At 37.4% G+C, this 23,447-nt stretch overlaps 1 protein-coding gene across 3 annotated transcripts in view; it reads left to right on the forward strand.

Annotated features, from left to right (window-relative positions):
• The window catches only part of ARHGAP20 (Rho GTPase activating protein 20), a 133,879-nt gene that overhangs the window by 71,642 nt on the left and 38,790 nt on the right, over window positions 1–23,447 (forward strand). For all 3 annotated transcript variants that reach the window (XM_059417760.1, XM_059417743.1, XM_059417751.1), the window contains exons 3-6: window positions 9,670–9,834; window positions 15,798–15,947; window positions 21,910–21,951; window positions 22,839–22,923. In XM_059417760.1, the coding sequence (XP_059273743.1) occupies window positions 9,670–9,834; window positions 15,798–15,947; window positions 21,910–21,951; window positions 22,839–22,923 (442 nt within the window). The remainder of the gene's footprint in view (window positions 1–9,669; window positions 9,835–15,797; window positions 15,948–21,909; window positions 21,952–22,838; window positions 22,924–23,447) is intronic.

The raw sequence follows: 23,447 nt of genomic DNA on the forward strand, positions 1-23,447 counted from the left end.
AACTGGTGTAAGGTGGTATCTCAATGTGGTTTTAATTTGAATCTCCCTGATGGCTAGTGGTGATGAACATTTTTTCATGTGTCTGATAGCCATTTGTATGCCTTCATTGGAGAAGTGTCTGTTCATATCTTCTGCCCATTTTTTGATATGATTATCTGTTTTGTGTGTGTTGAGTTTGAGGAGTTCTTTATAGATCCTGGGTATCAACCTTTTGTCTGTACTGTCATTTGCAAATATCTTCTCCCATTCATTGGGTTGCCTCTTTGTTTTGTTGACTGTTTCCTTTGCTGTGCAGAAGCTTTTGATCTTGATGAAGTCCCAAAAGTTCATCTTCGCTTTTGTTTCCTTTGCCTTTGGAGACATGGTCCTCTCAATTGATGCAGAAAAAGCATTTGACAAAATCCAGCATCTGTTCCTGATTAAAACACTTCAAAGTATAGGGAACATTCCTGAACTTCAAAAATCTATCTATGAAAGACCCAGAGCAAATATCATCCTCAATGGGAAAAAGTTTGCAGCCTTCCCGTTGAGATCAGGAACACGACAAGGATGCCTACTCTCATCACTCTTGTTCAACATAGTATTAGAAGTCCTAGCAACAGCAATCATACAGCAAAGAGAAAAAAAAGTTATCCAAATTGGCAATGAAGAAGTCAAACTCTCTCTCTTCACAGATGACATGATTCTTTATATGGAAAACCCAAAGACTCCACCCTCAAACTACTAGAACTCATATAGCAATTCAGTAATGTGGCAGGATGCAAAGTCAATGTACAGAAATCAATGGCTTTCTTATACACTAACAATGAAAATACAGAAAGGGAAATTAGAGAATCGATTCCATTTACTATAGCACCAAGAACCATAAGATACACTAAATAAATGTATACATTAAATAACCAAAGAGGTAAAGGATCTGTACTCGAGGAACTATAGAACACTCATGAAAGAAATTGAAGAAGACACAAAAAGATGGAAGACCATTCCATGCTCTTGGATCAGAAGAATAAACATTGTTAAAATGTCTATACTACCTAGAGCAATCTATACTTTTAATGCCATTCTGATCAAAATTCCACCGGTATTTTTCAAAGAGCTGGAGCAAATAATCCTAAAATTTGTATGGCATCAGAAGAGACCCTGAATTTCTAAGGAAATGTTGAAAAACAAAAATAAAATTGGGGGCATCATGTTACCTGATTTCAAGATTTACTATAAAGCTGTGATCACCAAGACAGCATGGTACTGGCATAAAAACAGACACATAGACTAGTGGAACACAGATACAGACCCCCATCTCTATGGGCAAATAATCTTCGACAAAACAGGAAAAAATATACAGTGGAAAAAAGACAGTCTCTTCAATAAATGGTGATGGGGAAACTGGACAGCTATATGTAGAAGAATGAAACTCGGCCATTCTCTTACACCATACATAAAGATAAACTCAAAATGGATAAAAGACCTCAACATGAGATAGGAATCCATCAGAATCCTAGAGGAGAGCATAGGCAATAACCTCTTCGATATCAGCCACAGCAATTTCTTTCAAGATATGTCTCCAAAGGCAAAGCAAACAAAAGCGAAGATGAACTTTTGGGACTTCCTCAAGATCAAAAGCTTCTGCACAGCAAAGGTAACAGTCAACTAAGTGAATTCCTAATAGCCGTTGCTGAGCAACTTCTGTATAAAGGCCATAAAGAAGTTATGTAGTTTGGTCCCTTTTTTGGAAGTAATAACTCTTTGTGTATGATTGTGTGTTGTTAGTATAAGTGTTTATCAGTGTCCTTCCACGTCCTCCACTCCCTTCTTCCGTATTGCTGTTGTGTCTTTGCTTTTGTAATGTTTATGTTTTCCTGGTTCTTTAAATATTAGCATTGTTGACATAAGATTGTTGGTCTCATTATATCACTTATGCTGCCTGTTCTGATCAGAATTTTGATAATTTAAAAGTTCTCCTTTTTGTATTTCTTGCTTTAAGGCTTTGCTCACACTGTTTATCCAACCATTTTTCTGTGTACTCTTCAAACCCTTATCCTAACTTTGTTCACTTTGATCTTGATTATCCACATCATCACTAGGCTCTCTTCTACAACAAAGTCAGGGTTCAGACTGTGTAATAAGAGCTACAGGGTGCAGCACGGATGTGAATTTGGGTGGACACGGTAGCACAAATTGCGTACAGCCACAACACGTGATAATGTGATGTATGAAGAAAATTCAAATTTTCTTCAGTAATTTGAATGTGATTTTTTTCTGAATAAAAACTGTTGAAATGTAGTAACAGGCTTTCCATATTTTATTCTGTCAATAAAACAGATAATTGCTTTAGACTAGATTTTCTGAAAATGTGTTTTTAGTGTTGACTGTTTGAGATGAATATCTAATTGACAAATTTTTATTGCTGAATAAGATAAAATTTTGATGTTGTTAGTGGGTTTGGGGCTTCATTTCAGTAGTCTTCTCTTTTTGTTCTAAATTACTCCTGAACTAATTCTCTTAAGACTCACAAGTTTTACCTCTACACAGGTAGTATGGAGAGGTCCAATCTGAGATTTCATCAACCAGTTAGGTTAAAACAGGTGTTAGAACTTGAAAACTAGGTTAATATGTTGGGCTGACTCTTCAAACAGTGCACATGCCCCAATCACTGACAATGTGCATAAGGGAGATTGATGAAATAGAAGGAAGAAATGAGTAGTACAGATTGAAGAAGGGAGAGCAAGGAAGTAGAGTCCAGTCAGGAATTTTACAAACCATAAGAGAGGTTGAGAGTGTCTAGACTCAACGAGATTTTATTTTTAATTTTGAATATCCTTAAAAGATAAAATGTGATTATATGTGGAGACCAAAGAGAGAAGGGTCAAAAGTATGGGCCCTCATACATTGCTGATGGGAATGTGTAATCATATAGCCACTGTGGAAAAGAGTTTGGCAGTTTCTTATTAACTTAAACATAGAATTACTGTATGATCCAGATATTCCATTCCTGAGTATATACTTAAAAAAATGTTCAAATAAAATATGTACATGAATTTTTAAAGCATCACCATTCACAAGAGTCATAAGGTAGAAAAGCCCAAATGACCATCAACTAATGAATGGATCAACAAATGTGGTCCATCCAAACTATCTAATATTATTCAGCAATGAAAAGGAATGAATTTCTGATAGATTCTACAATATGGATGAACCTCAAAAACATGCCAGGTGAAGGAACCAGACACAAAAGGCCACATATGATGGGATCTGAAATATCTGGAATAGACAAATCCATAGAGACAGGAAGAAGTTTGTCGCTGCTGCCAGGGACTGGGGAGAGTGGGCAACAGGTAGTACCTACTTAACAGGTACAGGTATTCCCTTAGGGATGGTGAGACTATTGGGTACTAGACAGTAGTGATGGTTGCACAACACTGTTAATATACTAAATACCACTGAATTACACTTTTATAATTGTTCAAGTGGCAAATTTTATTTTATGTATATTTTATAATGATACTAAAAAAAATTAAAAGACAGTAACACTAAGGCTTGAATCACAGACTTAAATTCTTTCAGGTCCCTGGGAGGTGCAGTAAACAGAAAAAAAAAATGGTAAGAGGGGAAATGTAGTGAATCGGATGTTTAAAACCAAATGTTTTTGAAACCTCTGGGTGGGCTAAATAAAATGATTGTGGCCTGTGGTTTTCAACCTCTGCTACAAATGGAGCAAAAACGGTGGGTGAGGTCAAGAACCATAGCTGACAGTAGAGCTGGACTCAGTTTTACAAGAGTAGAGGATAAATCTAAGTTGCTTACCCCATATCTGTTTAGCAGATATGTGTTGGATGAAACATAAAAGTAAATAAATAAAGGTTGGACCCTGAGTTTATATCCCTTTTTTCTTAGTTCTATCTCTTATCTCAACCCATAACTAATCAGTTTGCAAATTTTCATAGTTTGTATTTTTGCTAACTCTCTGATAGTTTTTTTCTTCTGTATCTTGTATCCTTTTCTCACTGCCAGCTCAGGTTCGTGACCTTTCTTGCCTAAGATTATTACAGTAAATTCCTAAAGGTCTCTTTTCCTCTAAGCTTGCCCTCATCTATTTTCTTCTCCAAATTACAAAACACCCTGTCTTGCTTAAAATCTGGTAGTACTTTCACATAACGTCTGAATGTGATGGGAAAAACAGCCATAATACGGCCCCTTCCTCACGTGCTGCTCCCCTGCTCAGGCCTTTGTCCCTCCAGTCTTTCTGAACCCCCCACAGTTGCTGCAGCACACCAGGCATGTTTGCTGTACTCTTCTTCCTACTCAGACTGCCCTCAGTCTTCAGTGGTCAGCCCAACCTTTAAGACTCTGATTCCTCCAAAAAGCTATTCTACCCAACCCAGTCACAGATACGGGCTCCTACTATTGCCGCTCTCTGTGCCCCCAGTCCTCTGAAGTTATCCTATTGCACTTAACTCACTTGTTTGTCATCGTTTTACTTGTCTGATACACGTTTCACACTAACTTCTTGACACTAAGGACCACGACTGTCTCCAGCACCTGGTACATGGCAGGCACACATCAAAGGCAACCCTTATCACTATAGCAAAGAATTAATTTATTATTATAGACTCAATACATGTTGAATTAGAATATTTCAGAGGTACCAGGCAGAATCTAAGTGCTAGATATCAGATAAGAGATACCAATCAGAGTTCAATTGAAAGAAAAATTTTATGGAAGAGATGATATTTGGGATGAGTGGTGACCATGTGCTAGACTTTGAGGTTATCAAGATCCTACCTAGTACTTCCCATCATAATTAGTAATTAATTATCACTTATAAACAGAGAAGTTTTCAAAATGTATTCTGAATTTTAGTTTCTTTTTTTCTGTGATTTAAGATGAAGGAACACCACCTCTAAAACTGTACCTAAAAGTAAACTCGCTTTTACAGTGTCTGTGTCAGTTACTAAGTGAGACTTAGTAATAAATATTAAGAGGTATTACTGTGGCCAAGTTTCATGAAAGCTATTGTCTAATTTTAGTAAAAAATTACTAAGTTTCTAAAATTCCTTTTTGCCTTTTAGAAATGGCTTCACAAACCTATTTGAAAATGGAATGTTAATATATAAGAAGCTGGCAGCAGGTTAATACTTAGACTCAGCTTATATTTGTTAGATCGTTTTAGAGCTCTGTTAATTATAACTTGTAAATGCTAATCAGGCTATATTAAGAGGCTAAATAGAAGGTTACAATCTTGCCCTTCTCCACATTTCCATACTCTAAAAGACTAAAATAAACACATCTACATTACACTCAGAATAAAAATAAACACTTCAGAGTCACATAATTGAGAAATACATTTTTAAGTAGGAAACACTGATTAAGATTGTAGTTTTAAAAACACAAAGGTTATTTGTACTTTTGTTTCCTTCTAGGACAGATTTTTTTCATTTTAAATTATGTGAGTCCTGAGATGTTTATCTTTACTCCAGACTACTGCATAAATATTGGTTATATTTTTTTTCTTTAACCAATGCTTAGCTTGCTAAAGTCGTGAGGTATCTCTTGCCATACTTACATGTGGATCTTCAAAATGACAAACTGCAGACTTGTACATTGATAAATCCACACTGAAAAAGAAATTTTTTTTTAATTTTTTTTATTTATTTGACAGAGGTCACAAGTAGGCAGAGAGACGGGGGGAAGCAGGCTCCCTGCTGAGCAGAAAGCCTGAGGTGGGGCTCGATCCCAGTACCCTGGGATCATGACCTGAGCCCAAGGCAGAGGCTTAACCCACTGAGCCACCCAGGTGCCCCTGAAAAAGAAATATTTTAACTTCGTTGTGGATTCTCTCCCACACCACCCTCAAATCTTATTTGAAAATATTATTATGAGGTAGAAAATGAGTTATTATGTATGAAAATCCCTTGGAGTTGTTTTGAAATGCAAAATTTTTTTAAACAATAACTTAATTAAATTTTGGCCTACACTAGCCCCAAACAAACAAAAAATTCTAATTCCCTAATTGTTTCAGATTAGCCTTTATTTATGAGCATTTAAATGATATAGAACTATTGTTTAAACCAGGGGTCATCAAACTATGACCCAGACAAGCAGCCTGTTTTTGCAAATAAAGTTTGATTGGCTCACAGCCACACCTGTTCATTTAGGTATGATCTGTGGCTGATTTTGAGACATAGCGACAGAGCTGAGTAGTTGACAGAAGAGACCAGATGGCCCACAAAGCCTGAACTACTTAGCGTTGCAACCTTTGAGTAATAGTTTGAGGATCCGTATTTTAAGCCATACTGCTCTCTAATGGTTTATTTAAAATAAAATTTATTTGAGAGAGAGAGAGTGTGTGTGAGAGAGAGACAAAAAGTACAGAGGGAGTGGCAGAGGCAGAGGGAGAAGCAGGCTCCCCACCGAGCAGGGAGCGTAATGCGGAACTTGATTCCAGGACCCTGAGATTATGACCTGAGCTCAAGGCAGACACTTAACTGACTGAGCCACCCAGCTGCCCCTATCTGATGGTTTATAATTATAATAAAAAGCATTTACTTAATGAACCTAAAACTAAAATGCAAAAGATGACTTTTCTCTTTGCAAAAGCTTTTCTGTCTGGAGATGGAGAAACTAAAGCTGTGTAAGATGCTATCTATGTTAACCATTCCTTCATCTACTCATTGCTTGCTAGCCTTGTCCTTGCTCAATTTTCATAACTGCAAGTGAAATTTTATTCTTTTTCTATAAATTTGAAAATCACTACATAAAGAAGATGCCATTTTGCCTCCTCTCACTCCCCATCCCCAAAGAATTTGAAATAGAAATGATTTTTCTCTATGATGGGCTTTTTCTCACTGCCTACTTTTTTTTTTAGACATTTTTTTTTATTTCTTTTCAGTGTAACAGTATTCATTGTTTTTGCACCTCACCCAGTGTTCCATGCAATACGTGCCCTCCCCAATACCCACCACCTGGTTCCCCCAACCTCCCACCCCCACCCCTTCAAAACCCTCAGGTTGTTTTTCAGAGTCCATAGTCTCTCATGGTTCTCCTCCCCTTCCAATTTCCCTCAACTCCCTTCTCCTCTCCATCTCCCCATGTCCTCCATGTTATTTGTTATGCTCCACAAATAAGTGAAACCATATGATAATTGACTTTCTCTGCTTGACTTATTTCACTCAGCATAATCTCTTCCAGTCCCTTCCATGTTGCTACAAAAGTTGGGTATTCATCCTTTCTGATGGAGACATAACACTCCATAGTGTATGGACCACATCTTCCTTATCCATTCGTCCATTGAAGGGCATCTTGGTTCTTTCCACAGTTTGGCAACTGTGGCCATTGCTCTCACTACCTACTTTTAATATGCAGTATTAAACAGAGGAACTCCCTTTTCTTTCAAGGACTCCGGTTTCCTGTGGTTGTTCCTAACTTACACATCTCTTTAAATTACGCATAGTATGTGCTTAATTAGTAATTAGTGAGCATAATGGAATTCACTTCCTTGGAGAGGTAACTATAGCCCAAAATTACAGGAAGTGATAGAACAGCTCTCAGAAGTTCACCTTACCTGAAGTAGAAATACATGCTACTTCCGCTCACTTTGAATACAGAGTTGTAGACTTTTAGAATGTTAGACCAGAAGATGTTATGGAGTCTTGGACAGCAGTGGTTCTCAAACTTCAGCAAGATACATGTGAAAAGATATATAACCAATTGTTCTACATAAGCAAAAGATTTTAAGATGATTCACAAATGAAGTTATACAAACGACCAAAGAGGACAAGAGTGTTCAACATCATTAGTCATCAGAGAAGTATAAATTAAAATCCTAATGAGATGTTACCATATAACCATGGAATGGTCAAAATTTAAAAGACTAACAACACCAAGTGTTGGCAAGGTTATGGAGCAACTGGCACTGTCCCGCAGTATTGTTGGGAATAAAAATTGGTACAACCACTTTAGAAAACTAACTGGCAGGGGCTTTTTAAAATTAAACATCTACCTACTCTGTGATCCAACAGTTCCATTCTTAGATACTTATTTAAGAGAAGTTAAAACATAGGTCACAAAAAGACCAGTACAATATTTGTAGTTGTTTTATTCATAATAGCTTAAAACTAGAAAGAGCCCAGGTCCATCAATAGGAGAATGAATAAACATTTGATAAATATATCAAGTTTGATATATTAATGTAGTGGAATACTATTCAGCAGCATAAAGAAATGGATTACTGATAAATACTGACTAAAAAATAGCTTCCACAAAGAAGTACATATGGCAGCTCCACTTATGTGAAATTGTAGAACAGGCAAAACTAGACTTCAGTGGAAAAAAGGTCAGAATAGTGGTTGCCTTAAGGATGATGGGATGGGGATTGACTATTGTAAGGAATATTGAGGGATTTAGGGATTGAACAAGGAAAAAGACATCATTGGGCAGGGTTGCAGGAGAAAGGAATTCCCTCATGGCATGAGACCATCTTGAGGCTTGTGGTCAAAGGACCACCAACCAGAAAGGGAAGAGGGCAAGGGAACTCCTGAGGTGAGAAGGATTAGAGAGGGTATCCCTGGAGCTCATAGGTCTACAGGATAGAGTTCAGTAGCACCATGGGGAATCTCTGGGTTGGAGAACTCTGATGGGCAGCAGTGACTAGAAGTCTTATCATCACTAGGCTCTATCTTATCAAGGCTAGATTGGGAATAGTTATGGGGCATATGCAAAACAGTCCAGCTACAAATGGCTAAAAATCTGCTCAGCTATTTTTTTTTAAATAATCGGGAGAGTAAAAATATAAGTTTGGGGCCAATATACTTTTTTTTTTTTTAATTTCTTTTCAGCGTAACAGAATTCATTGTTTTTGCACTACACCCAGTGCTCCATGCAATACGTGCCCTCCATAATACCCACCACCTGGCTCCCCCAACCCCCCCCCCCCGCCCCTTCAGAACCCTCAGGTTGTTTTTCAGAGTCCATAGTCTCTCATGGTTCATCTCCCCTTCCAATATACTTTTGAGCTGTTGGTCTCAGCCAGTGATGACGAAATAAACAACCCAGAGCCAATACTTAGAAGCCATCTTCAGCTAAAATACACAACTGAGAAGAGACAAGAGGAAATACTTTGGTGTGATGATAATGTTACTAGTTTGATAAAGTTTAAGACTGTGCAGGTAAAGTATTTGTTAAAACTCAGTGAATATACACCTAAGATTTCTGCATTTCATTGTACACTCATTTTTTTAAATTATAAGCAAATATTGAACTTTAGTTAATGATGTTCATGGCAAAGTATTTAAGGTGAAATGAACTGCTATATACAGTTTACACTGAAATGCCAAAAATGGAATGGATTATTGAATAGATAGAAGGACAGATAGTTGGATGCATATATGATAAAGTGAGTGCAGTGAAATTTTAATGGTAAAATCCAGGTTGGGGTATACATGTGTTTATTATAAAACGTACAACTTGGTTCTGTATTTGAAAATTTTCATAATGAGATGTAAAAGACCACAGTGTAGAGAAAGACTGAGGTACCAATTAGGAAACTATGCCATTGCATTAAAAAAGATACAGAGAGCTTTATATTTCTTGGCCAACTAGAAGCTATAATTTTATAGAACTCGATCCTATATTTGATCATTTGACTAAAAATCTGTTGTGTTTCATCTGTTACAGGGAAAGTCCTTCTGCCAGTGTGGATACATGTACATTTCTGTCCTCATTTGTGTGCTCCAGTAGGACTCTGCTAATTGATGGCCGGGTAGAACTCAAAAGAGGCCTGCAGAGGCAGGAGCGGCATCTTTTCCTGTTCAATGATCTGTTTGTTGTGGCCAAAATCAAGTAAGTATACTGTAAACCCTCTCCCAGTTTATAAAATTGCATTCCCACTAACAAAGATAACCCTTCTGCTCAGTGCTTACTGTAAAGAATGTCTGGCCTCTGTTACCATAACTAGTATCTGAAGTAAGTTTAATAGTTTTGTTTTGTTTTATTTTTGCAAAAAAAAAAAAAAAAGTTTCGTTTGTTTTTTTATTCAATAAGTGTTCATTTAGGTCCCACTATGGCCATGTTCTGAAAACATATAGGGGATACAGTACAGGATGTGATGGGTATTGTCCCTGCTTTTTTGGCCTCTTTATTTTAACATGTGGGAGAAATTACAGATTGTGATTAGTGCTATGAAGAAAATTGGGGGCAGGGTGAAATAAAATATGGGATATATGTTAGGTAGCCATAGTTGAGGAGGAAAAATCATTGAAGACTGAAAAGCAACCAGCCATTCAGATATTAGGAGGGTGAGCATTCTAGGCAGAGGGAAGAGCAGACCCAAAGGTGGTAGGAAAGCTTGGTCCTTTGAAGGAGCTAAAGGAAAGCTTCTGTAACTGGAGCATAATGAGCAGGAGAGGAATATGAATTGAGGTTGGAGAAATAGACAAGTTTCAGGTTACCAGGACCTTGTCAGCTGTGTAATCTATTCCCATGTAACAAATTACCCCAAAACCACAGTTTATAACTGCAAACATCTCATACACAGGAACATGCATCCGTACGGAGGAATCTCATGCTGAGAAGTGGCTTTGCCGTGGTTCTGACTGCTCGTGAGGCTGCAGTCAAGCTGTTGACCGGGTTGTAATCATCATACAGCTTGACTGACGCTCGCGAATTCACCTCTCTGCTCCCTCATGTGGACGCTGGCAGGCCTCCATCCCTCCCTGGCTGTTGGCCAGACCTGGTGGCTCCTCCCCACAGGGGTGTCTTCCCAGGGCTGCTCATAACATGGGATTGCTTCCTCCAAACTGGAAGATCCAAGAATGTGAGATGGAGTGTAGGCAGGCGAGAGAACACCCCAGACAGAAGCCACAGCCTTCATAACCTGATTTTGCAGGCGGCATACCATCATTTCTGACATATGCTATTGGCCACCCGGACCAGCCTTAGTGCAGCAGGGAAGAAACTATGCAAGGATGCAAATATCAGGAGATCGCTGGGGGCCGTCTTGGAGGCCAAGTACAGCAGAGGCTATGTTAAGGAGTTGGGATTTTATTCAAAGGGATTTTAATTAGGGGAATACTGTAATGAAGTTCATATTTTTAAGATCTTGTTTCTTGCTCTGAGAGGTAATGGATTAGAGAGTAGGCAAGAGTAGAGAAACAAGGAGACTGGGCAGGAGGGTAGAGTAGTCCCAGTGAAACACAATGAGGGCTTTATCTGGGGAAGGGGCAGTTCAGTGAAGGAGACACACATATTTGGAATATACTCGAGAGGTAACCAAAAGAATTTACTTTCCTCTCAGTACTAAATGCCTGTGTATTTAACTCTCTGCTTAGAACATGGTGGTTGCTCCTTGTTCCATCCCCCCACTCTCATGGTTTATCAAACCCAGTAGAAGATAAAAGTATTTTAATAAATCCAGTACCATCAAAGGGATTTTTAATCACTAGAGAATAGTAAATACTTTTTTTGGCTATCTTCACTCACACACCTAAGTCATACCATGCCATAAATAAGACATGGCCACAGCTAAATTCTAATTTTGCAAAGCAGTATAAATTTAGTATGACTGGGGTGAATAATGGTAAAGACCTCACAGTTATTTGGATCTTATTGTATTTTAAGTATTTTTCTAGAGACTAACCTGCATAGCTGTTCTATCAGGCAGATACTATTTTTCTCTTGTTACAGAAGAAATTGATACTCAGAGAAGTTAAATTATTTGACTAAGATCCCAAAGGTAGTCATTAGTTGAGCCCACATTTGAACATGGGTCCATCTTACTTCAAAATCTGCTGTCTCTGTTACCCCTTTTCCAAAGGATTTCACAGAAAATTCCTCCACAGGAAGTATTTGTTTCTTTTATAACAGTATAGTCTTGTGCGATGAGTAGAAGTTCTTAACTAATAAGAAACAGTATTTCAGTTCTTTTTTAAAATTTTTTAAAGATTTGTTTATTTATTTATTTGACAGACAGAGATCACAAGTAGGCAAAGAGGCAGGCAGAGAGAGGGAAGCAGGCTCCTTGCTGAGCAGAGAGCCCAATGCGGGGCTCGATCCTAGGACCCTGGGATCATGACCTGAGCCGAAGGCAGAGGCTTTAGCCCACTGAGCCACCCAGGTGCCCTTAGTATTTCAGTTCTTTAATAAATACCCAGAAGTGGGATTTCTGGATTATATAATATTTCTGTTCTTAATTTTTTAAAAGATTTTATTTATTCATTTTGCAGAAAGAGACACAGCAAGAGAGGGAACACAAGCATGGGGACTGGGAGAGAGAGAAGCAGGCTTCCTGCCAAGAAGGAAGCCCAATGCAGGTCTTGATCCAAGACACTGGGATCATGACCCGAGCTAAGGCAGACGCTCAGTGGCCGAGCCACCCAGATGCCCCTCTGTTTTTAGTTTTTTGAGAAACCTCCATATTGTTGTCCTAGTGGCTGCCCCATTTTACATTCGCACCAACAGTGTGCAAGGGCTCCAATTCCTCTATGTCCTTACCAATACTCGTTGCCTTTTTGGCTTTTTTGCTCTGTTTGGGGGTTCTTTTTTTAAATAACAGCCATTCTGACAGTGTGAAGTGATATCTTAAGTTTTAACAGCATTGGTAAGATTGAAATCTTTTCCAACCACGATGGAATGAAACTCAAAATCAGGCAAAGCTTTAAACATGTTTCAGGAGAACTAGTTCCCTGTAATGTCTTCCCTATCACTTCTCACCCTTTGATAGAGGATTGGGTTGTACCCTTGATCATTAATTTGTTGAAATGATGTGAGAGCTTAATCATGTACTTGGTGAACAGATTCACTGCACTAAGTTCAATATTTCTTTGGCTCACCTTCAGGCTCCATTTAGAAACTGCTTTCAGTCTGTAGGTTGATGGCATGGAAATAAATTCAAGTGGGATAACAAATTACTAGCTGTCTCATATTTATTTAGTGAAACTAAGGGGATTTTAGTGAGTGAGCTAGTACAAAAGGTTTTCAATTTTTGGCTTTTATTGGCTAAGGTATCTTACTCACTTTGCGCTTAAGTTGACAGTGTTTACCTAAAATTCTGTTGCGTTTATTGTCCTTCTTTTCCGTATTTCATTAGAATAAGTATTACAACTGAATGGGAACTTTGTGACCAATTTTGATATTCACTAGAAAGCTAAATAAAAGGCTATTTTTCCAGTAGAAGTATGGCTTTTCATCTTTCAAGATAATGTTTTAAAACTTTAAAGTATTTAGAAAGAAATTAGTATTCTATCAGTAATTATAGAGCAACCATTTGTAATTTACTGAAAGGAAATGACTATTCATTATTAGTAGAATTATCATCAAACGCTTGTGGAATATACTACTTCAAACATACTTAGTAAAACATCTCTGTCTTCAAGTGCAGGGAAATCTCCCTAGAATCCTGTATATTTCAACAGTTCACTGGGATTCCTTCTAGTATAATGATGGGAACATAGGAAAACAAGGAAATAGATCCTCATCTTAACAAATTTGTAGTAAGGAACTACATTGTGGAAATAAAGAATTACTTTTTGGGTTGTTATTTTGGGTTTTTTTTTCAGCCAGTTCACGTTAGATTCAAACTTTTAAATTTCTGTTAGAATAGTCTAATACTATTAGGAGTTGTGTGAAAAATATGAAGAAACACACTATGATACCAGGACTAAATGTAAAATTTTATTTAATACTGGTTTCAAGTATTTTGAAGCTACTCTATTTATCTTTGTGGGCATAAGTGTTTGTGAGGTTCCTGTCCACCTGCATAGTAAGCAGTTTCATCAGAAAGCCTTATAGGTACAGAGAGAGAAAAGTAAGACTGGGGGCACCTGGCCGACTCAGTCAGAAGGGCATCCAACTTTTGATCTCCGGGGTCAGGAGTTCGAGCCCCATGTTGGGTAGAAATTACTCAGATAAATAAAACTTAAATAAGGCTGGAAATAGAAAAACTGAAGGGAACTTCTTGGTAAGATGCTTCCATCCAGATGCTGTACAAGACCGACAATATCCAGTGCTTTTTACAGACATGCAGTAGTTCAGAGCAAGAAATAAGCTCAGAATTCAACACTGTTCAAGTTAGAGTCTAGCTATGCTAGCTCAGCTGTTTGACTCTTGGCAAGTTGCTTAGCTACATCTCTCCATGGCTCCATTTCTTTATCTATAAAGTAAGGATTAAACTAAATAATGTCTGTAAAGTGTTTACCACAATGACTGACTGGCACATGGGAAGTTCTTAGTAAATATGAGCCAATACAAGCAAAGTGATTGTTTACACATTGAGATTAACTTCTTGTATCAGGAGATGAATGATCTTGATGCTTCATTGATCTAGGGAAAGAATCATTACAGTGACTTCTTTCCAGGGCAGTAAATGTGAGAAGTTCCCACCTGTTATGTGAAGTATCTGATACAGAGAGAGACCCACATTAGGAAACACAAACTGTGTAAAAAGAGAAATGGGAACATACCTTTCTTTCCAAAAGATTTGTAGTTTCTGTTTTATATTACCTAAATAGGCACTTTCAAAAAATAAGATTTTTTAACCAAAAAATACAAAGGAATAAAATTTTATCTTCAATTGAGTCTGTTTCATTTTGAAAAATCTAAAGATTCATAGCAACAGGATGAAGAAAGAAACCTAGACATCTTTAGAGCCACAAGGGTCTTTCCTATCACACTTAAACAGTAAGTGTGCCCTACAGGAAGTATAAATGAAGCTTCGAATCTAGACTATCCTTCCTGTGTAGTTCCTGCATGATCCTTTTTCATTTTATAGATCCTTCTAAAGAGTTCTGACTTTAAATATTCCATGAAGGAGTTTAGGACTACTCCCATCTGAATTATCTTTGATTTCATATTAAATTTTTCTGTTTCCACAAATGATTCTGAATGGTAGGAAGTGTGCAAGTTTCCCTGAGCATTCTCATTATCTTTCCCAGTGCCTTCTAACTCACTCACTCTCGGATCCATTGTGAGCATTAAATCTGTGAATTTAGGTCAAGGGATAATGGTGGTTTCAATATCGGGTTCTAAGGGAGATTAGGTAGAAATTGTCAAAAAGCAATTTCATTGCCAACTTAAAGTTGGTCACCCTCTGGGTCCTTGGAGATAAATATTAAGTGTGTTAACTCCACTGAAGTATAATACTTTCTGTTGGTTTTTTTTTTTCCCCAGTCTAGGTTAGGGTCTGTTTTTTGGCTATAGTTTTTAATTGTAGTCAGAATATAAGAGAAAATGATATGAACAAAGTCTTAAGAAAGGAAATTAAAACTTTGCTTGTAAAGACAAGAAAATGTTGTACCCATTCAGTGGGAAATACATTGAAAATTTCTCTAATTAATTCCAGAAAATATTTTTTAAGTGCATCTATCTCTCTTAAGGTGAAAATTTTATAAAATTTTCATAAATAATGTGTACTTTAATCTTTTGTTCAGCCACTCAAACTTTTTTGGAGTAGGCACATTAAAAATAATAAATGAAATTTTTAGAGCAGCAGTAAATTTAAAATTTATTATAATTGTAAATTCCAAATACAATGCTCAACATAGAAAAATAAAGTAGGCGGTGTATGGCTATTTGCTGCCCATAGACACAAGCGTGAGGACTAATATACCAAATGTATCAAAGGCCATTTTGGGCCAAAGGTAACCAATCGACCTACAGTTTCCTGTAGTAAGCACTGAAGTTACAAACAATGAATAAGACATTCTTGGCCCATTATTAGTGGAAACTGTCCTTTATCACAAGTACAGAAGCTCTCATAAAATTTCAGAAACAAAATAACAAGAAGTCCTATCTGGTTTTTATCTTTTTAGATATAACAACAACTTTAAAATAAAAAATAAAATAAAACTAAGTGACATGTGGACAGCAAGTTGTGTGGATGAAGTGGGAGAAGGCAACACCAATGCCCTGAAATCCTTTGTCTTGGGCTGGCCCACTGTGAACTTCGTGGCCACTTTCAGGTAAGAACCAGAGCTGTGCCTGCATTGACATGTTAAATACAGTCAACGAGGTGATTTCTAGGATGGAAAGAAAAAGGTCAATCAAATCTTGTTCTGATTTTTTAAAGGAAAATATTATATTCTGATTGAGTTATTCTGAAATCAGTAACTCATATTTCAACATACCCCAATAGGCCTTGTTTCTCCCCAGGAACTTCTCATTAAAGTATGTGGAGAGTAATGGTAAATACTGAGAACGTTGGAGTTGTTTATCTTGGTCTAACCAGTAATTTTTAAAGGGGCTCTGCTAAAGCACCTAGGGCCTGTGGAAGAGGAATGGGGTAGTCAAAGCTCTGGGGCCGCCACCCTTTCAAGCCTCCCCTTCCCTCATGTTCACATACCGCTTTACCTAGTGAGCTTTCAAATTGGTCTTTTCAACCCAATGAAATAGACTTTTACTGAAAAATTTTATAAAATAGTCCAATTAAGTTTAAATAACTGTTTTATACTCCCAAAATTTTTTTAGATTATCTATTTATTTATTTGAGAGCCAGAACAAGAGGAGGGGGGAGCAGAGGGAAAGGGAGAAAAGACTCCACGCAGACTCCCTGCTGAGCATGGAGATACCTGTCCCCTGCCCCCACCCAATGTGGGTCTCCATTCCATGACCCTGATATCATGACCCAAGCCAAAATCAAAAGCCAGACACTTAACAAACTGAGCCACCAAGGCACCCCTAAACTCCCAAATTTCCTAAAGAAGTGGTTTTTAAATATAGACATAAAGTTAATGCCATAAAATAATGGGGTGCCTGAACTGAACATCAGGGTTTCATAGAGACTCTTATCCTGAACATGCTAAATTGGCACTTCTCAGGTCAGGATGAGCATATCAAAATTTACACTTGTGATTTTGAACAGGTACATGCTCAAGTCCAATGTTTGTTTTACACTTAAGGAGTTGGGAGTTCACATGCACATGTTTTTCTTTCAATTTCTGCTTCCCCACTACCACTAGACACCCCAGGCATCATTCTAAGTAACTAAATAACCAATTTTTTCTAAATAACCAAAATTTTCCAAACTATTAATCTTCTTATTGTTTTTTAAGATTTTTTAAAATTTATTTGACAGACAGAGATCACAAGTAGGCAGAGAGTCAGGCAGAGAGAGGGAAGCAGGCTCCCCGCTGAGCAGAGAACAGGGATCATGACCTGAGCCGAAGGTAGAGGCTTAACGCGCTGAGCCACCCAGGCACCCCCAAACTATTAATCTTCTAATAAAAACAGACATATCATTAAATTCTATTATGCATTATTGGCCCACCACAAGATTTTAAGAACTTGTTTGGAAGAACTATATTTTTGTATTGTTCTCTGCATATCTCATTTTCCATGACAGATTTCTCCAGATAATATCATTTTCTGTTGCTTGATCTCCTTGGCGTTACAGGTGAAAGGAAGTAAGGGGCAAAACCACATGATGTCCTTTATTATTTGTCTTTTCTTTAGTGGGAGAATGGCAGGAGGGGCCGTGTGGGGAGGGAAAGAGAGAATCCTGTAGCAGAATCCCTGCTGAGTGTGGAGCCTGATGCAGGGCTGGATCTCACAACCCTAAAATCATGAATTGAGCCAAAATCAGTACTTAACCACCTGAGGACCTTAACTACCTGAGTCTGATATCTTTAATTAAGGAGTTTCCATTTAACTTGTTTTAAGAAGTGAAAATGATGTGGAAAGAAGTTTTATACACATTGTATTCTTTTAAAAAATAGTACTCTAACCAGATGATTAAGGTTAATTATACTCCTCAATAGAATGTGAGAAGAGCACCTTTGTGTTATTCCTCCTCAAAACCCATAACCCCAGTCCAAACATGAGAGAAACTTCAAACAAACCCAAACTAAAGGATATCCTATAGGTTAAACTGACCAGTACTCCTCCAGATTATCATGGTTTAAAAAAAAAAAAAAAAAAAAAACAGAAAAACAAAACAGGAAAAGACTTAGAAACTGTTCTAGACCAATCTCTAAAGAGACATGATAACTCAAGGCAATGTGTTATCCTGGGTTGGAATCTAGGATAGAAAAAGGACATTAATGGAAAAACGCAAAAGTCTGAAGAGTCAAGAATGTGATTAATAGTAATGTACCAATATTGGCTTCTTAGTTTGACAAATGTGCCATTGTAAGAGGATTATTTCAGGAAGGTAAAAGGTATACCAGAGATCTCTATATTATCTTAGCAAATTCCTGAAAGTCTCAACTTACTTCACATTTAAAAGATTATTTTAAAAAACAAAGTTGTGCTGAAGAGTTTTGGTATGGCAGAGTAAGGCCTTAACAGACTAACCACCGTATAGATAGCAAGTGTAAACTCTGAACAAAATTCAAACAGCAACAACCACATAAAGGTTCTACAAAGTGAACACAAGTTGGCAGATTTTGGAGAGGAATTGAGACTTGGACGGAGACACCAGCAGAGGTGAGTTTCCTGTGTTTAAGCCATTGGCCCAAGGGCAGGCTACAGTCATATCATTGTGCAGGGCAGCTAAACTGACAGAAACCCCCAGTCTTTCTGGCCAAACAACCAGACTGCAGGGTCTGAGTCAACCACAGCCACAGGAAAGTTAGGGGGGAAATATCAGAAAAGGAGAGTATCAAAGGAGGGAAACCCCAGATTTTGTATATAGATTCTACCCACATGTGAGACTGATTGCTGGAGACATGCATGGAGTAGACTCAAAGCAACTTGAAGCTAACACTAAAGGAACTGAAGCAAAAATGTTGACCCTGCAAATGTAACAGCACTCAGTCTGCAAACAAAATATTCACAATGTCCAGAATACAATCTAAAATTTCCTCACATACAAAGAACCAGAAAAGATAATCAATAGAGGCCAATCCTGTTGGAACTCTTAGAAAAGAACTTTAAACCAACTTTTTTAATCGTGCTCACTAGGTAAAAGGAAAAGCCAACTGAAATGAATGGAAAGATATCTCAGTAGAGAAATAGAAGATATTTGAAAAAGCCCAAATGAAAATATTAGAACTGAAAACTGCAGTATCTTAAATTTTGTGTCTCTCTTTCTCTCTCTCTCTCTCTCTCTCTCTCTCTATATATATATATATAGCTCTTTAATTGCAGAATGGAAATGAAAGATGAAGGAGTCAGTGAATTTGAAGATAGATCAATACAGATTATCCAATCAGAAGAATAGAGAAAACAGACTTTTTTTTTTTTAAATTTATGTACTTCTCTATTTGAGAGAGAGAGAGGCAGAGGAAGAGTGAGAGAGATCATCTTAAACAGGTCCCACATCCAGCACAGAGCCCAGCTTATGGCTTGATCTCATGACCCTGATACCTGAGCCAAAATTTTCAAAATTAAGAGTCAGATGCTTAACTAAATGACCCAGGCACCTCAAAACAGACAACTTTAATTCAAAATGCATCAGAGACTTGTTAGAAAATACCAAAAGATATAATATACATGTAACTAGAACTCCAGAAGTGGAGAGAGAGGGAATAGGACAGAATTTTTGAAGAAATAATAGTCGGAAAATCTCCCAAGCTTAGTGATTTACATGTATAGATTTAGTAAGCTCAGTGAACTCCAAATAAGAGTATGAAGAAAATTTCACTTAGTCGTGTTACAAATGCTATAAACCAAAGATAAGAGAAAATCTTAAAAGTAGCCAGAGAAAAACAGCACATTACATACAGGAGAACAATGATTTGTATCATCATGGCTTTTTCATCAGAAACTATGGCAATTTCAGAAGATAGTGGAATGGCATCTTTATTTAAAAGTGTTAAAAGAAAAAAACTTTGAACTTAGACTACTATATCCAGCAAAGATAGCCTTCAATAATTAAAATTAAATAAAGATTTTTTTAAACTCTAAGAATTTATTCCATCAGAAATTTGCTACCCCCCCCAAAAAAAGAAAAAAAAGCAGACAGGTTTTTTAAGGAAGGAGGCGTTGAAGAACATCAGAAATGGTATATATCAGTCAACATTAAGAAAAATCTAGGCCACAATCAGTTTAAAATGCCATCAGGATAGCAGCTCAAGAAGCAGGTTCTCCTAGCCAGTCACTACAATATCTATAAAGAAACCAAAAATGTAAAGGACTAATAGCTTTGAAATCTAAGACTGAAAACTGTCACAGTCAGTGAGAAATTCCCGATTGTGTTGAGGGGAAAACATAAGAGACTACATAGATCAGTCTCAATGGGTTAACCTGACACACTTCATAAGTTGTTTATTTTCAAAGGAATGCATGCTGTTTATTCAAACAATAGAACACTATACAGCAATGAGAATGAACAGTCTAAAACCACATACGGTAATATGGGGAAGTCTCATAAACATAGTGTTGGATGAAAGAAGCCAGACACAAAATAGTACATACTGTCTGTTTACATTTATAATAAAGAAAACATAACCATCCTGTTCTGTTAGAAGTCAGGATAGTGGGGGAGGGGGGTGCTGGGTGGCTCAGTGGGTTAAAGCCTCTGCCTTCGGCTCAGGTCATGATCCCAGGGTCCTGGAATCAAGTTCCACATTGGGCTCTCTGCTCAGCGGGGAGCCTGCTTCCCCCTCTCTCTCTGCCTGCCTCTCTGCCTACTTGTGATCTCTGTCTGTCAAATAAATAAATAAAATCTTTAAAAAAAAAAAAAAAAGACGAAGAAGTCAGGATAGTGGGAATTAGTGCCTGAAAAGGAGCACAAGCAGTCCTTCCGAGGTGATTTTCTGTTTCATAACCTGAGCTTTAGTCACATGGGTGTGTTCAATTTGTGAAAAATGCTCAGGCTGTACACTTAAGCATTATACAACTTTTCTGTGTATCTTACATGTCAATAAAAGTTTAAAAAATATTAAGTGTTTTAAAGAGCCAATTTCTTTAACTGCTTTGAAGAAAGTTCACAGGTCCAAAGAAAACTCACCTATTTTTCAACACAGTTTTTTGCCAAATAAATCCAAGATTTGATACAAATGAACCTGGAAAATCTTCTGTTTGGGAAGGGTGAATATATTAGAAGTTTATAAGGAACTGTGGAAGGTGAAAATTGGATGGTCAGTAAAAGCGATGTAGTGTACTTTCAGATGCCCAATCCTGGGAGTTGTGTCTAGGGAAAATTGCTAAGCAACAGACTTAGAAACAAATTACAAATACTTGTTAAGTGTATTTTTCTGGAACAAGAAAATAATAAGAATTTCCATCTTGTTGAGATTAGAAATATGGTTTAAAACTGAGTTCAAGACCATATAGAAATAAATACTGAAATATTTTCAAGTTTAAGAATTAAATGTAGCCATAACTTCAGAAAAATTATCACTAGTGATTTAGTTGTAAATGAGTTGATTTTAAAAGACTGTAGTAATTAAGAATAGGTTTTCTGTGAACTAATTCACTAAATTAAAACTCTGCTATATGTAAATATTTCTTTTCCTGACAGGAAAGCTGGTTTCTGGGCCAAGATATTTCTATCAACATGCCAAATTTCTCTTTAATCTCTAATCTCAAATTGAGCACATTTTCTGTTCATATGGCAATTAAAGCCACAGTTAGCCCAGTTTTATAGACGTGGAAATGAGCGTAGAGATGTGAAGTGATTCACTCATGATCAGGTAGCTTTGTGTATATTTTTGAAGCCAGGTGTTTAGATTCCAGATCAAATACTCATTCCGCCGTAACGGTTATACTTACCAAAGAGCCATAAAGTAAGAAAATGTCCCAGTCTTGGATCCATTTGGAGGTTTGACTAGACGGTGTGGTTTGACTGTACTTGACTGTATGGTTTTCCGTGATGGGGTTTTCCCCTGCGGATTCTCCAGAGCACAGTTAGGCCAGAGCTGCCCTGGTGTGCCACTTCCTCAGTAACAACCGCTAATATTTTGTCTGGATTGACAGTCTTGGATACGTTAGCATAAATGTGTTACGTGTTTAATTTCTTTCTCCTGTTTTCTTTGATTGCAGTTCTCCAGAACAAAAGGACAAATGGCTCTCTCTCCTTCAGAGGTATTTTTTTTCAGTATAACATATTCTTAATCTTCAATCTGTAGTTAAAAGAATTAAATTCTTCTATGCAGAGATGTGCCTCAAACTATTCCTCTTTTCCTTAGTAGAAATTACTCATCTGTCCTCAAAATAAAGTACCATTTGAACTGTACACCAGCTACTACTTCCTGTAAACAGTGTTCTCTTTGGTACATGTATTCCTTACTTTCTAGGAAGGAGAACATTGAGCTATGGTTAGACAGAAATTAGTCAGTAATCTCTCCCATTTCCATGTCTCCAACCTACCATTTGGAGCAAACAGTTTCCTCAGAAACATGTATTAGGTGTCCATATATGGAAGGTTTTCTGCCAAGCAAAAATCAATTATTTCCCTCACCTTTGAATATACAGTCTAAATGGTGAATCGAGTTTTCTCTCTTATTTCCATAACCCTTTCCTCCTGCCTCCCCTTGCTACCTTTCTCAGGGAAGATTTACATTCTACCCAAGAGCTAAATGAGAAGTAAAAGGACACTATCTTGGTTTGGTGTAATAAAATATTATATATGCTTCTGTACTTGTCAGTAAGTGTCCAGGCCTGTCCAGGGAAAGGGGGAAAGCTTGGAAGACAAAATGCCACCCACAGGTGCCTAAACCTGACTGTGCTTCTCAGACCTCACTGGGAATAGATCTCCTATTTGTTTTCGTGCCCTTACCTGATGTCCTGAGAATTTGATTCTCTTCCAACCCATAATGTAATCCAATTTTGCTGAGTCTTTCCATCTGTCTTTTAAAACGTAGCATATAAGTATATTGAAAATATTAGCAAAATAAATTGATTTTAAAATAAACCATTAGCAAAATCCATCTGACTCAGTGTTGTTTTGGGTTGTTGTTGCATTTGATTAGATACATCAATCTAGAGAAAGAGAAGGACTACCCGAAGAGCATTCCCCTCAAAATCTTCGCCAAGGACATTGGGAATTGTGCCTATGTAAGTGTTTCTAAGCCAGAAAATTAAATTCCAAGTCCCTGCATAAAGCAGAGCACCATGGATGAAAAGAGACAGGCAGGCAGACAGACAGACTGTGGATGTGCTACAGAAGGCAAGCATTTAGAAATACCATTGTGGGAAAATGCATTTTCCTGGGTCTATGTATGTCTTTGCATATGCGAAAAGTAAACCCTAGAGAAAATGATACAAGAGAAATTCATACTAATCCTCAGAAAGAATATTGCTTGTCTGATGTCTCTTTCCTCCCTCTGGCATTAATGTTTCTCTGGAGCCTTTCAAAAGCAGCTGCAGAGGCTTGAAGTAAAGCCATTTTCACAAGGATATAGTTCCTATTAGTATGAAGCAATTTCTTCCAACTTGTCACATCTTAAGTAGAAGGTGGTTTTAGATAGTTCTTCATTCTTTTTTTTTTTTTAAAGATTTTATTTATTAATTTGACAGAGAGAAATCACAAGTAGACAGAGAGGCAGCCAGAGAGAGAGAGAGGGAAGCAGGCTCTCTGC

Source organism: Mustela nigripes, chromosome 1 (genome assembly GCF_022355385.1).
Source record: "Mustela nigripes isolate SB6536 chromosome 1, MUSNIG.SB6536, whole genome shotgun sequence".
In the NCBI taxonomy this organism is placed as follows: domain Eukaryota; kingdom Metazoa; phylum Chordata; class Mammalia; order Carnivora; family Mustelidae; genus Mustela; species Mustela nigripes.